Source organism: Mustela putorius, unplaced genomic scaffold, assembly GCF_011764305.1.
Source record: "Mustela putorius furo isolate JIRA1106 unplaced genomic scaffold, ASM1176430v1.1 tig00000129_pilon_pilon_pilon, whole genome shotgun sequence".
In the NCBI taxonomy this organism is placed as follows: Eukaryota; Metazoa; Chordata; class Mammalia; order Carnivora; family Mustelidae; genus Mustela; species Mustela putorius.
The window spans coordinates 5,680,198-5,696,442 of record NW_025421290.1 but is presented as its reverse complement, the minus strand read 5'-3'; the positions used below and the strand labels follow the sequence as shown (position 1 = coordinate 5,696,442).

The following is a 16,245-nucleotide window of genomic DNA, read 5'->3' as shown; positions in this document are numbered from 1 at the left end:
CCCAATGCGGGGCTCAATCCCAGGACCCTGGGATCATGACCTGAGCCGAAGGCAGAGGCTTTAACCCACTAAGCCACCCAGGCACCCCTACTGCTTTAATTTTTATCTGATTATCAATGAGACTTGACATCCTTTCAAAAAGTATTAGCCATTCAGGTTTCCATCTGTGAATTGTCTTTATGTCCTTTTCCTATTTTCTCTTAATGCAGTTTAACATTTTTGAATGGTTTTGTTTTAAGACTTTATTTTCCTAGGGGAGTTTTAGGTTTACAATAAAACTGAAATGATGGTACAGAGATCTGCCATATACCACCTGCCCCTATACATGCTTAGCCTCCTCCATTCTCAATGTCACTTACCAGAACAGTTATAAGACACAGCAAAAGCAAATGAGTACCAGACACAGGATACTGGGTGGGGGCAAGCTTTTCAGAGGTGCTTTTCTCCTTCCATCCCTTCCTTCCTCCCTTCCATGTTTTATTTAGTCTAAGACTTAGCTTGAGCCCCTCTGATAAGCCTATGCTGAAGCCATCGTGCTTCAGGTGAGCAGTCATTGGTGTTTAAATCTGTACCTCCTCCAGATTTTTAAGGCTCTTTGACTTCATTATAATCTCCTGGTTCTTGATCTATAAAGAAGGCTGGGGCAAAGGGGGCATTAGTCGCAAAATAACCTGCTTATACCACTCACTACAAGCTCAGATATTGCCCTGACATTATCCTGCTGTTCCAAGCAGAGGCTGAGCTTGTTGCTATTCTGACACCCAGTACACTGAAGCAAGTGATGTTCACACAGATCAATGTATAAGAAAGAAAAAAGTGGGGTGCCTAGCTGGCTCAGTCGGAGGAGCACGGGATTCTGTTGGGGTCACAAGTTTGAGCCCCACATGGGGTGCAGAGATTACTTAAATAAATAAAACAGAAAGAAAGAGAGAGAGAGAAAGGAAGAAAAAAAGGAAGAAGGAAAGAGAGAGAGAGAGAAAGAAGGAAAAGGAAGGAAGAAAGAAAAAAACACCTTCAAAAACTCGCCCCCACCCAGTATCCTGTCGCTGGTACTCATTTAGCTTTTGCTGCGTCTTGTAACCCCTTCTATTTTCCCAGGAATCTTGTTTGTTTTTAACTTTAATGCTTGATAAATTCATCAATTTTTAAAATTTTTTGTTTTTGTGACATCTCTAGGGTTGGATTTAGGGGAGAACAGATGATACTCTTATAGAAACCAAAATATCTAGTTCATCTTTTCATCTTCCCATTTTAAAAAAAAGTTTGTTAATTTTTTATTTCCTTATTTTAATCTCCTACTTGGCATCAAATAGCATTAACAAAGTTATCAAAGTACTTCTTGAATGAAATAAAAAAGGAAGAAATGTGACCCTCCCAATTAATTAATATACCTTTATGCTCTTCAGAAAATTTAATAAGAATTTACCATCATTTTACACTCCACTCACCTGAAATGGTTTCAGGAATATTTCCTCCATTGCCAGTCTGCCATACTCAGTGAAAAGCTAGACGGAAAATCATACACACACACACAAACACCACAGAGAAAAACTTCAGTATCAGCAAAGTTCTACTTCTGTGCTTTCTTCCACTCTTTTTTTTTCCCTCACTGAGACATAATACTCTATTATTAAGGTTACAATAGTCATTTTAAGGAACTAAGTATTAGGTAAAGCAGAACTACAGAAATTTAGAAATTTTTAAATTTAAATTCAATTAATTAACATATAATGTATTATTAGTTTCAGAGGTAGAGGTCAGTGATTCATCAGTCTTATATAACACCCAGTACTCATTATATCACGTGCCCTCCTCAATGGCCATTACCCAGTCACCCCATCCCCCCAACCCTAACAGAACTACGGTAATTTTTAAATAAAAAAATTAAGGACATAAAGTACATGTTAAAAATAAAGTTTCCACTTCAGGCTAATACCTTTATATCAAGATGTAGGACAGTTTTTTATAGGAGGATGGGGCAGAAAGTAACAGGGTAAATAACCTTTCAAAGTAGAACTTGCACAGATCAGACCAGAGAGCCATAAACTATGTTGGACAGATTTACAGAAGTTGTTGCCTGAGGAAATTTAATGGCATTACTACAAAGGCATAAAGGCACGTGGCTTAAAAATATAATCAGATATACCACATTCTCTCCTTTCCAATTGCTCCCAGTTGAGAGGAACCATATCAGTTTTTGTGTTGCCAGAAATGTAAGGTTTTAGAGAACAAAGACCTGAGGGGGTGACTGTGATTAGACCTCTGATGACCATTTCATCCAGCCCAGCCCAGTGGGTTTCCCCAGCTGGTTAGTCTTCATTCACAAGAATAACAAGCCACGGCAGTTTCTCAGAGCTGGGGCGGAACTGATACAGAGGACTCCCACCCCTTGCCCATTTAGGATAGCTCCCACAGCACCACCCTGCCTCTCTTGCAGAAGGATCTAGGAAGCCAAGGGTAATTACTAACTATCTGATTAGAGTGATTCAATGAAAGTCTGGAATATCATAGCTAAAAGGCAGCTGGTCCAGCGATTAGACACTCACATTAGAATCATCTACTAATGTAACTGGAATTCACAATCTTTTCTGAGGAGGCTGAGGTGTTGTCATTTACAGGAAAAATTTTAAATGCTCTCAGAAAAAGATGACTTACTCAATATCAAAATCCAAAATCAGCCTTCTTAAGAAATCCCTAAGCTGGTATTGAACACTGTCATACCATTAGCTTGGAAAATAATTAGCTAGGTTATGACACAGGCCTAAAGCATAAATCATACTTATCGTAAGAAACAATTATTCAGCATATGGCCTATTTGTCATAAATGTAATGTGATATACTAGAAATGTATTTGGGAATAGTGCTGGATATGAACTCCCAAATGTGATTTTCAACATCACAGGTTACCCTGCTTTATTATCCTTTGTTGTCTATTAAATTTGTACATGGCTCTTAATCTCACAAAACAAACTGAGGGTTGCTGGGGGGAGGGGGTTAGGGAGAAGGGGGTGGGATTATGGACATTGGGGAGGGTATGTGCTTTGGTGAGTGCTGTGAAGTGTGTAAACCTGGTGATTCACAGACCTGTACCCCTGGGGATAAAAATATATGTGTATAAAAAATAAAAAATTTAAAAAAAATCAAAAAAAAATTTGTACATGGCTCTTATTGCCAAGACAGAATATATATTTAAAGCAAAATTTTCTATAAAATATGCAGAGGGAAACTGTCAGAGAAACAATAGGTTTTGCTCTGTAACCATATAACATGCATTGAAAGACAGCAGAGAGCTGTGAACTACCTTAAGGAAATATCTCATCTTTTACTGATTTGAGATTTAAATGCTGCTCGAGAGTGGAAGGAGCACTGAGCCCATGAGATACCCAGATCTCTAGTCCCACTCTATCACTAATTAGCCACATGAGTTTAGGCAAGTCATTTACTATTTTCAGCCAAATTTACCTCATCTGTAAAATATGGGGGATAAATGTACTTTTTACCTCCATGAGTTATTTATTTTATAACTGGGTCATCTACACATTTTGGGTCATTTTTAAATCAAGGAGTCTTTTCTCTAATCTGCCATATATAGTCACATATATAGGGCCAACAGCAAGTAGCTTTAGAGTAACAAAGAAATTTGAAAGAACATAACCATACGGGGCTGAAACAAGAAACCTGGAATAGGACAACTTCTATTTGCTTATGTTTCTAAATATTTCTGAATTCAGTTCTCCAAGTAGAAGAAGGCCCAACAAAATCTATATATCCTCAAAAGATGACCAGATATGTTAAAAAAAAAAAAAAAAGAGTATACATATTGTTACCTGGAGGTGCTGAAGATCATCCTCCTGGACATTCTGGGATAAGTTATATACCTTAAAAAATAAAGTTAAAATGAGAAAATAATTAGCATCCTCCAAAGGACTTACTTTGTCATTTTTTATTTTTATAAATATCAATGTTCACAAAATCAAACTCTCTGAAGTGTATTCTTATATAATGGTATTTATAAGACCTTGAGAAAGTAATAAAGCTTGAAAGACAATAGACAAAGTACAATGATCATAAAATTGTTCTAGAAATATCAAAGCTACCTCTCTGGAGACTAAGCAGTGAATAAAATAATCATTCTTACAAGCATACTAAATAAAAGCAATCTATATCTGAATAACCCATACATAAAATTTTGCCTTAAAAATTATGTTGACCTTTTCACAATTAATTAATTTTGTTAAGCCTAATGGATAGTTCTCTCATACTGAAGTTAGGTTTCAAATATAAGGCTCATATCTTCATACATATGCATTACTGCTTCATGAATTCATGAACAGATCACAGCACTAAGATGACATTCTTTTTTTTTTTTTTGAGGGCTAACTTCAAAAAAAGCTAAGGATGCTTATATGTTTATGTATTAACAAAAAGAACATACTTTGTGTACTTATTTAAATAACAGATTATTTCTAATTAATAAAAAGTTATTACTAGGGACTTAGATTTTTCAGTGAAAACATTCAATGTCTTCAGGTAAAATATAAATAATAAATATTAAAAAGGCAAAGTCAATCCTGTTTTAATAGGCTTGCTTATACTGCTGATTATGAAGAAATCTTTCTCTGCTCACTTATAATTCCAGCCTTGACTTATTTATCCCAACCACTTTGCCTTCCCTACCTTTTAAACTATCTCACCTCTCTTTAACCATCTGTTTCTTGGCCACTGTTTCTTCCTACTCTTTCTAATGAATAGAAAATATCTAAAAACTCTCTTAAAATCTTTCATGTTCTAAGTTCTATGACTATAGTAAAACTCTCCAAGGACTTGCAGGACAATCTGTAAAGCCTACAATAACCTCAAAAGCAATACTTTAAAAAGACAAAGAAAGAAAAAAGGAAGGGAAGATAAAAAAAAATTTTTTTTTAAGATTTTATGTATTTATTTATTTGGCACGGGAGCAGAGGGACAGGCAGAGGAAGAGGGAGAGAAAGAATCCCAAGCAGACCCTGCACTAAGCATAGAGCCCAACACAGGGCTTGATGTCAGGACCCTGAGATCATAACCTGAGCCAAAATCAAGACTGGGAGGCTCAACTGACTGAGTCACCCAGTACCACAAAGATAAAAATTTTTGTAAGATATTTACTTATCTAAATGTATAATAAGTGTTTTAAAAAGTTGGGCTAGCATCTAAAAACAAAAACAAAAACAAAAAACCCCACCTGGGTAGCTTAGTTGGTTAAGCATCTGACCCTTGATTTTGCCTCAGGTCATGAGCTCAGAGTCCTGAGACTGAGCATCGCATCAGGCTCCACACTGGTGGACACTACTTGGGATTCTTTCTTTCCCTCTTCCCCTGCCTTCCCCTCCTAAGCAACCCCCGCTCCCACATCACATGCATGCACTCTCTCTCTCTCTAGAAAAGAAAAAAAACTGGGAAAGCATATGTTTTTATACTTAGAAATGTTTATACTGGCTATGTAAAAAAAATGCCTTTAAAATTCTTCTTTCAGTAAATGTAACTTACGATAGGTAGTTTCAATGTATCTATCTGCATACATTATAAAACTTAATATTATTGAGTTTATTATAGGCTTTAAACAGGAAAAAATTATCAATAAGATAATACAAACTTTTCTGACCATAGACTGTTTGGAAATTGAACAGAAATTAGGTAACAGTAACCAAAACAATTCTACTCTTATAGAAATCCCAAGAACTTGTAAGCTAATTGAGGCAAATAACATATTACCATTTCTGTTGTTTGTCTTACCACATGTATGTAGGAACACATATATTCATAAATTTTGGTTAAAGAAACAGCCATCATAATGGATTTATTTTATTCCATACCTGTATCGAGCTGATCATTGTGCTAAGTGCAAATACTGTGGCTGAATCTCTCAGAGTTGACTGACTATCAAAAGTTCCCTGAGTATCCATCAATAGCACTGCGACCTACAGGCAAGTAGAGAACATCACTGATATTTTATAGAACAGGGGCAGTATTAGGGTTACTACAAATTTAACACCATAAGAACTAAAGCAAACTGTTATCAATGAATACTTCAAAGGTAATTTTCTATATATGCCATGAAACTAATAATATTAACTAGCTGAATACTATAATGATTAGTTTTTACTGATAATCCGACATAACAGAAACAGTACTGAAACAAAGTACAGACGTTAGTTTGCTGATCTGCATAGTATTCCATTGTGTACTATGCAGATCAGCAAACTAACGTGGGATTGGGAGGGAGACAAACCATAAGTGACTCTTAATCTCACAAAACAAACTGAGGGTTGCTGGGGGGAGGGGGTTTGGGAGAAGAGGGTGGGATTATGGACATTTGGTGGGTATGTGCTTTGGTGAGTGCTGTGAAGTGTGTAAACCTGGTGATTCACAGACCTGTACCCCTGGGGATAAAAATATATGTTTATAAAAAATAAAAAATTAAAAAAATTAAAAGTTTGCTGATCTGCTGTTCTATTGTCCCTGTGATTTTGCCACCTTGATCAATAGAAAGGAAAAGACGAATGTGCAATAGAATGTTACCCACTTCCCTTTAAATTTTCATGTCAAATAGCCAAAATTGGTTCTCAAAAGATCATTTTTGAGGATCCTGGAAAGTGATAACTCTTGCAAGTGAAACTCAATTTTCTTTACGAAGTTTGCATCATACCTTCTTGCCATCAGGTTTATTGATAAGGAAGATTTCACTCCATATTTGGATTCCTGTGGTCTCCCGTTCAGACCCACCTCTCCATGAAAAACCAGTTAGTGGTTCATTGTAATCTCCAACCCAGTCGACTGATTCCTATAAATTTAAAAAGTCTGTGATATGGAACTGGATATGTGGTATCATTTTTTTGACACATCAATTCTGGTTCGTATCTCTCTCCAACTATAGTCAAAAGGAAACCATATATTCACATCTACTGTACGATTCAATTACTTTATCTAAGGTATTTTTACTTAGAAAAATATCTTAGAAAAATTCTTAGATAGAAGCACTATCTGCTACATTTTATTTTAGGTTCTGGGAATACAAAGATATCATTCCAGACCAGAGAAAGCTCACAACCTTAAAAAAAAAGAAAGAAAGAAAGAAAGGACAGACAGACATGCTAACAAACCAGTATGTTGCCATGTATATTAGGCATTAGGCATAAATAAAAGCATAGGAAAAGAAATAACTAACTCTTGGTTTGTGCTAAAGGTGGTGTTTGTGCTAAAATTTGAAGGATGCTTGGGAATTTCCCAGGAGAGCAAACCTGGGAAGGGCGTTCTAGAAACAAAGATATAAAGATAGGTGAGAGGATATTATGTCAGGATATACACAGTCATAATACATACAAATGCTTTGGTATTGGGGAAAGAGGGAGTGAACAGCAAGAGGAGAGGAACCTAGTAGTGTTGCAGAAAAACAAAAACATAAGAAATCTGTTACACTTTAATCTGGCAAGTGCTCTTTAACACAAGCAACATGACGAGTGTTATTGAGCATTTAATTTTAATGCTTATTCACAGTTAAAACTATGAATATGCCTAAAACTGTATAATCCCAAAGAATGGAGACTAATTTTGTTCACTTAATTTTCCCAACCGTGTTAAGTAGCATACTAACGTTGATATGCTAGAAACAGAGAATGCCAAGAGTTCTGTTTGGTTTCAAAGCCTAAAATATTTTGGCAGTTCTAGTCTTGATTTGTTTGAACTGAAGCTAGAGATAGAAAATATTGAAGTTAACTTTACAAAACTATTCAAAAATACTCTAACTTGAAAGAGTAATCCCAAATAAATAATTATGGTATAAATACATAACACAGTTTCTTTGGGTAGTGTGTCCATTCTGCCTCCACATCCATATTCGCAACTGAATTGCTATGGGTAAAAGGGTAGAAAATATATTGGGATGCTCTCCATTCCCAACCTTCTGTTCCTTGACTCTGTTATCTTCCTGCTTTTGGTTCATCCTAGGTCCCTTAAAGACTCAGTTCTGTGCCACATTGTTGTCTCAAATGTTAGGACACTGTTGGTTGCCTTTGGGGGTGGGGTATGATGAGAATCAAGTGGGAAAAGATAGGAAAGAATTTTCTGGGGTAACAGCAAGATATACTTGCTAGAAGTTGGGCCCATGTAGGCATATAAAATTTCAAAAAATAATAAGCAAATGTACACCTAAGATTTGTGCGTGTAACTGTAATGTAAATTTTACAACAAAAGAAACCAACTAAGCATGGAAATATATGATAATGATACAGATTGAAATATTTGTGAGGAAGTGTGCCAAAGTCAGCAATTTGCTTTGAAATGAATTTAAAAAATCAGATGCAGTGATGGGTGTAAAGAGAGAACAGCAGCTGGAGACACAGGTGATAAAGCAAGAATATGAATGATAATGGTAAAACCTAGGCAGCAGATACCTAGGTCTTCACTGTAAAATTCTTTTAACTTTGCTGCATGCTTGAAATTTGTCATAATAAATGTTGGGGAGAAAATGATTATAATAAAAAAGTTAGGATAAAAGTTATTTGATACATTTTAAACACTCTAACATGTAAAGTTTATAATCCTATCACTATGATGCATCTCATTCTAAAAGAATAAAAAAAATAAGTTCTATTCCAAGGGAAATGTGGGAAAGTGGTCCATGGAGTTTAGTGTCCAGAGCACTGAAGCTGGAACGGCTCTAGCACAGTGTATGTGAAAACGGAAGTGGGAATCCTGAGACTACTAAATAAAAACACTAAGTGACACAAACACAGAAACAAGAAAACTGTAAAGCATTTTTATGTACCTGGTTGTACATGTATCTCAACATGAAGTCCATCAGGAATGATTTTCCTTTTCTAAATGCTCCAGCAACAGATACAGCAACAACCTCCTTGTCCCTGACAGCCTCCGAGAGAAGGATCCGATTTAGTGCAGTTTCATCTAACTCAAAGGAATGGTCATCTTTGACGATAAGGACTTGCACTGGTCCTGCCTTCTTCACCGGCTCCTCCTCCTCTGAGCTCCATTCATATGTCTTTTCTGAAAACCCGCCTGTTGAATAAAATAGCAATTTATTCAGCTAATCATCTCAAAATACCAAGAAATGTACTGATACCTCTCAATTTTCAAATATCTGAAACAGGGGCACACTGGAATGAAAAATGCTCATTTTAATGACATATATGAATGTCATTAAATGTCTCAGAAAGATTTATGTCTCAGAAAGACTTATAGCTCATCTTTCTGATTATGTGACCAAATCAAAGAGAATTTTATTCTTAAGAATACTCCAAGGCAAAGATCTGTTTGCAGAGTGAGAAAGGAAATCAAAGAAAGGATTCTACTTATGGAGCACAGGAATAAAATGACTTATCCCCTAGATATAAGTTAAATTATTCACATAAAGGATCCTTGCAACATTTTAAAAAACTGAACATACATAGGAGGAAATACATAGAGGGACTCATCACATATTTTTGAAATTGGAATAAGTTTCTAAGCACCCAGTTTTCAGCTCCCTTCATTACATGCATCCTATCTACAAAATCCTAGGTTCTTAACTGTCTAAGACTATAACTCCTAGCAATGGAATTTACAGATACTTAAATTGGATAGGGCCAGATTACAGACATCCTTCAAATTCATAGCAAAGGGGTCTAGACATAATTCGATTTAAAGAAAAATTTATTTGGTGTGAAGATCTGAAACAAAAGCTGTGTGACCCTGGGAAATTACTAAATCTCCCAATTCTTCATCTATAAAATGTAAACTACTAGTAGTACCTATTAATCGGATTGTTGTAAAGATTAAGGGAGCTACGACATGTAAAGTGCTGAGATCAGTGCTTGGCACATAGTAAACTCATAAAGGTTAATCACCACCATCATCATCACTACTTTGGGATTATAGATTGAACTAAGTATTCCTAGAAGAACTTTCTGCCTATTTTCAGAAATGTGGGTATGTGCGTGCATATGTATGTAAAGAATTATCATATATATGATAAAGGGTTAACATCCAAAATATATAAAGAATTGACACAACTAAATACAAAAAAACCCTTAAACAATCCAATTTAAAAATGGGCAGAGGATCTGAATAGAACTTTTTCTACAGAAGACATGCAAATGTCCAACAGACACATAACAAGATGCTCAACATCATTAAGCATCAAAAAATGTAAATCAAAACCAAATACATATCACCTCATACCTGTTAGAATGGCCATTATCAAAAAGAGAAGGAACAAGTACTGGCTAGGACATAGAGAAAAAGGAATCCTTTTGCATTCCTCTGTAAATTGGTGAGAATATAAATTGGTAAGACCACTGTGGAAAACAGTATGGAAAAAATTAAAAATAAAATTACTACATGATGTAGCAATTCCACTTCTGGGTATTGATATGAAGAAAATGAAAGGACTAGCTCAAAAAGATGTGTGCACCCTTATGTTCATTATAGCATTACATATAATACCTAAGATACAGAAACAGTCTAAGAACCACTAAAGTGTCCACTGATGAATGAAGGGATAAAGAAATTATTGTGTGTGTGTATGTACATTTATGTGTGCACACACATACACATATACACAATGGACTATTACTCCGCCATAAAAAATAATGAAATCTTGCTCTTTGCAACAACATAGATGGACCTCAAGCACATTGTGCCAAACAGAGAAAGACAAATATGTATGGTTTCTTATATGGGGAATTAAAAACAAACAAACAAACAAACAAACAAACAAACTTATAGGTACAGAGAACAGCCGCTGGTTGCCAAAATTGGGGTGCTGTGGGTAGAGAAATAGGTGAAGAGGGACAAAAGGTAAAAACAAAAATAGAGACAAAGAAATTTTGTTCTCTTGTTAAGTCATTTTGAAACTGATGTTTAGTTTCTTCATATGTAAGAGGAAAAAAAGTTTTCCATTTAGTTGTCAGTTTTGACAGAGATCAACTTTTAGAATTAATCCTTAATATTTAAGAATTTTAGAACCCTAGACCCTGGCATTTGTGGTATATTACAAAATAACTTAAGTGTGTCAAGTGACACATTCTTCTATCTACTGCCTTTGTAATGTAACTTCGTAATGCCCTTCCACTTTGACTCTGGAGTCAGCCATGTGATTTGCTTTAGCAGACATGACACAGCAGAGAATTCTTAGACAAGGGCTTCTGTTTTCCATTTTGCTCTTTCACTTCTGTCATTCACCTTGTGAATATTCCCAAACTAGTCTGCTGCAGGATGAGAGACACTAGGAACAAAGGCAAACAGCCCAGTTCCCACCAAGCCCCATGGCAAACCAACCCCAAGCTATATGAGGGAGCTCAGCCAAGACCAACAGTTGCCTAACAACTATTTTAACACGTCTGATCAATAAACGCCTATTGTTCTATGCCCTTGAGGTTTTGTGGTTATTATGCAGCAAAACAGACAATAAACTACTGGTATAGCCTACAATCCCTTACTTTAGAAGGACAGTACAGTCTAGGAATTAAAACACAGGCTGAGTATAGACATGAACAGACATTTCTGCAAAGAAGATACCCAGATGGCCAACAGACACATGAAAAAGTGCTCCATATCACTCAGCATCAGGGAAATACAAATCAAAACCACAATGAGATATCACCTCACACCAGTCAGAATGGCTAAAATTAACAAGTCAGGAAATGACAGATGCTGGTGAGGATGCAGAGAAAAGGGAACCCTCCTACACTGTTGGTGGGAATGCAAGCAGGTGCAGCCACTCTGGAAAACAGCATGGAGGTTCCTCAAAATGTTGAAAATAGAACTACCCTATGACCCAGCAATTGCACTACTGGGAATTTACCCTAAAGATACAAACGCAGTGATCTGAAGGGGCACGTGCACCCAAATGTTTATAGCAGCAATGTCCACAATAGCCAAACTATGGAAAGAACCTAGATGTCCATCAACAGATGAATGGATCAAGAAGATGTGGTATATATACACAATGGAATACTATGCAGCCATCAAAAGAAATGAAATCTTGCCATTTGTGATGACGTGGATGGAACTAGAGGGTATCATGCTTAGCGATATAAGTCAGTCAAAGAAAGACAACTATCATATGATCTCCCTGATATGAGAAAGTGGAGATGTAACACGGAGGGTTAAGGGGGTAGGAGAAGAATAAATGAAACAAGATGGGATTGGGAGGGAGACAAACCATAAGTGACTCTTAATCTCACAAAACAAACTGAGGGTTGCTGGAGGGAGGAGGGTTTGGGAGAAGGGGGGTGGGGTTATGGACATTGGGGAGGGTATGTGCTATGGTGAATGCTGTGAAGTGTGTAAACCTGGAGATTCACAGACGTATACCCCGGGGGATAAAAATATATTATATGTTTATAAAAAATGAAAACAAAACAAAACAAAACAAAAACAGGCTCTGAAACCAGACTGCTGAGATTTGAATAAAGGCTTTCCCATTTCTTAGCTGAGTAACCTTCAGCAAGTTGTTTAACCTCTTTGTGTCTACCTCATAAGGTTGCTGTGAATTAATATATTCAGGTAACACTTAGAACAGTGGCTGGTACATCGTAAATGCTGTTAGTATTACTATGGATTTAGGAAATGAAAGCCAAAGATGTAACTGACCTTACCAAGAAAAGGATATGGAATTTCTGTAGCAGGAAATCTATCATGGATGCTTTCTTGTGTTACTATTTATTTATTCCTTTTAATATTCCAGCAAGGTATTCATTATTATCTGTATTTTTGACACATGAGGAAATTAAGAATTGGGCGATGTAAATTTTCCAAAAGCATGCCTACTAGTAAGAGATAGATACGAGTTCACATAGTTAATAACTGTCGACCTGAGGTTAGATCCCAGGTATGTAAACTTTCATCCCAGGCCTTTCTACTATAATATTCTGTCTCTTTAGGGAAATAAAATAACTCTTAGACACCACATAAATGGGCTCATTTGCTTTGTATCAAAAGAACAGAAGGTCGAAACATACACCAATTAATTCTTCAGATCAGATATATGACCTAGCCTCAAATCAACTCTTTAGAGTATTAGTTTTGAATAAACTGGGCTCTTTTTAAAAAAAAATTATTTATTTATTTGACAGATCACAAGTAGGCAGAGAGGCAGGCAGAGAGAGAGAAGGAAGCAGGCTCTCCGCAGAGCAGAGAGCCAGATGCCGGGCTCGATCCCAGGACCCTGGGATCGTGACCTGACCTGAAGGCAGAGGCTTAACCCACTGAGCCACCCAGGTGCCCCAAACTGGGTTCTTAAATAACCTTTCATTTAAATCTTTTAAAACATATTTAAATAGACATCCTCTCTTATGTTTGAAGGCATACCTTGGAAATATTGCAGATTCAGTTCCAGACCACCACCATAAAGCAAGTCATGAATTTTTGGTTTCCCAGTGCCTATACAAGTTACATTTATACAACATTATAGTCTATTAAGTGTGCAATAGCATTATGTCTAAAAGAAACAAAATATATACCTTAATTTAAAACTACTTTATTGCTAAAAAATGCTAATCATCATCTGAGTTTTCTTTTGTTGGAAGATCTTGCCTCAATGTTGATGGCTACTGACTGAGCAGGGTGATGGGTGCTGAAGTCTGGGATGACTGTGACAATTCCCTGAAATAAGACAACAATGATGTTTGCTGAATTGACCAACTCTTCCTTTTGTGAATGGTTTCTCTATAGCATAGCTGTTGTTTGACAGCATTTTACCCACATAGAACTTATTTCAAATTGAAATCAATTCTCTCAAACCCTCCGCAGCTTTACCAACTAAGTTTATGTCAGATTCTAAATCCTCTGTTGTCATTTCCAGTCTTCACAGCATCTTCACCAGGATTGATTCCACCTCAAGAAACCACTTTCTTTGCTCATCTGTAAGAAGCAACTCCTCACTCAACCAAGTTTTATCCTAAGGTTGCAGCAACTCAGTTCCATCTTCATGCTCCACTTCTATATCTTGCACTGTTTCCAACACATCTTCAGTTACTTCCCCCACTGAAGTCTTTCTGAACCCCTCACAGTCATCAAACTCAGAAGTCTGAAATATTGCAACAATTACTAAAATATGACACAGGCACAAAATGAGCAAATGCTGTTGGAAAAACAGCACACACACACGCATACACAATGACTTTGTTTCTAATCTCTTGGTTCTGATCTATTAAATAATTTGTCTACATCAACACCAATAGTATAATATCTTAATCAAAACAGTTTTTTTTTCAGTAAGATTTTATTTATTTATTTGAGAGAGAGAGAGAGCACAGAGCAGGGAGGGGCAGCAGGAGAGGGAGAAAGCATCTCAAGCAGCATCTGTGCAGAGCTTGATCTCACAACCCTGAGATCACCACCTGAGATCACAGCCCGAGCCAAAAACCAAGAATTGGACGCCTTACCAACTGTGCCACCCAGGTGCCCCTGAAATAGCTTTATAAAACATCATTATGATCATATTCCTCTAATTATCACGCCTTGGCAATTTTGACCCTTCCCATATAAATATTGGAATTAACAAGTTAGTTGAATTTGTGAAACTACATTAAATTTACGGATTGATTTGGAAAGAATCAATTTTGTTACACTGTCTTCCAACCCACAAACATGAGCTATCTCTCTTCAATAAAGTTTTTATAATTTGGGGTGCTGAGGAAAGTAGGTTTTTTGGATTTATTGCTAGGTACATTAGATTTTATTCCTAATTATACCTTGTTTCATTGTTGTGTTTTTAATTATGTTTTATAGCCATTGCTTGGATAAAGAAATACAACTGACTTTAATAGATCAGTCTCATATTGAAACTGCTATTCCCTATAAATTTAATTTTTTAAAAATAATGAAGTGCTGTTTCTACCTTTTCAATATTTATGTATTTCCTTTCTCTTTCTTGTATTATTGGATATTCTATACAATGTTGAATACAGAGGGAATCCTGGACACAACTTCTGATTTTAGTGAGCATAACTTCCTGATTTTAATGGGACTGCTTCCAATATTTGAGTTCATATTTCTTATAGTTTGGTGTGCTTTGGAAGATAACTTTATCTTATTAAAAAACTTCTCTACTGGTTTACTATGAGTTTTCAAAAATCATAAATGAAAATGAATTTTATCAAATATCTTTTCTGTATCTGTTGAGATGATCACCAGGTTTTCCACCACCACTCTGTTAATGTAGTGAGTAATACAGCTTTACATTTCTTATTAAACCTAGTATTTTCAGGGTACAATATTTATATACTATTGATACAGTTTGGTAAAATTTTGTTTAGGAAATGTGCATCTATATTCACCAATGAATTGAGTCTATCATTTTCCTTTCTCATTTTTGTCTTTGGCTAGTTTAATACTCTGTAATATTAGCTTTATAAAAGGACTTAGCAATGTTTCCCTTTCTATCTTCAAAACGAGTTTGTAACAAAAAATTAGGGTGAACTGTTCTTTGAAATTTTGATAGATCTTGCTTTAAAACCATCTGAACCTGCTCTTTTCTTTGTGAGATGATTTTTAACTGTTATCTCAATTTTATTAATACTAAAGATACAATAGTGACATTAGTACTAATAAAGTTTTTTATTTCTTCAGAAATTTTTTGGTGCATTTTATCTTTCTAAGAATTTTTCTCCATTGTCTAAAATTTCAGACAAAATATAGGCAAAGACGTAAAACATTTAAACAGTATATAATTAGCCAGCCTGACCAAACTGACATCTAATAATTACAAAATCATATAGTCTTTTAAAGTTCATATGGGATATTCACCAAATAGATCAGGTACTGGTTCATATACCAATCTAAGCACATTTCAAATTTCTAAAATACTGCAAAAGTATGTTCTCTGACAATAGAGAAATTAAACTAGAAATAAGTATAAATTTAGAAAATTCCTAAATATTTTGAAATTAAACAGTAAATTTCTAAATAACCTATAGATAAAAGAAAATATCATAATGGAAATCATAATATGTTGTAAACTAAATAATCTAATGAATCTGGTCCATTCATCAGCAACAATATACACTATCTTAATCAAACAGATTTATGAAAAGCCATTACATGTAGTACAGCAAGCCTGTCTCCTATCTTCTAATTATTATCAGTTGGGGCAATTTTGACTCTTTCTATATAAATGTTAGAATCAGTAGGTTGGAGTGTGGTAGCTTATTTATACAGAAATAGTGAAAATATGATATAACAGAAACTTGCTTAGAAGAAATTTACATC

The 16,245-nt window shown here is 35.6% G+C and overlaps 1 protein-coding gene across 2 annotated transcripts in view; it reads right to left on the bottom strand.

The window, feature by feature from the left end:
* Window positions 1-16,245, bottom strand: part of ATL1 (atlastin GTPase 1) — a 70,072-nt gene that overhangs the window by 31,884 nt on the left and 21,943 nt on the right. For both annotated transcript variants that reach the window (XM_004738749.2, XM_004738750.2), the window contains exons 2-6: window positions 8,804-9,051; window positions 6,686-6,820; window positions 5,853-5,957; window positions 3,828-3,878; window positions 1,449-1,505 (exon numbers count right to left, since the gene is read on the bottom strand). In XM_004738749.2, the coding sequence (XP_004738806.1) occupies window positions 1,449-1,505; window positions 3,828-3,878; window positions 5,853-5,957; window positions 6,686-6,820; window positions 8,804-9,051 (596 nt within the window). The remainder of the gene's footprint in view (window positions 1-1,448; window positions 1,506-3,827; window positions 3,879-5,852; window positions 5,958-6,685; window positions 6,821-8,803; window positions 9,052-16,245) is intronic.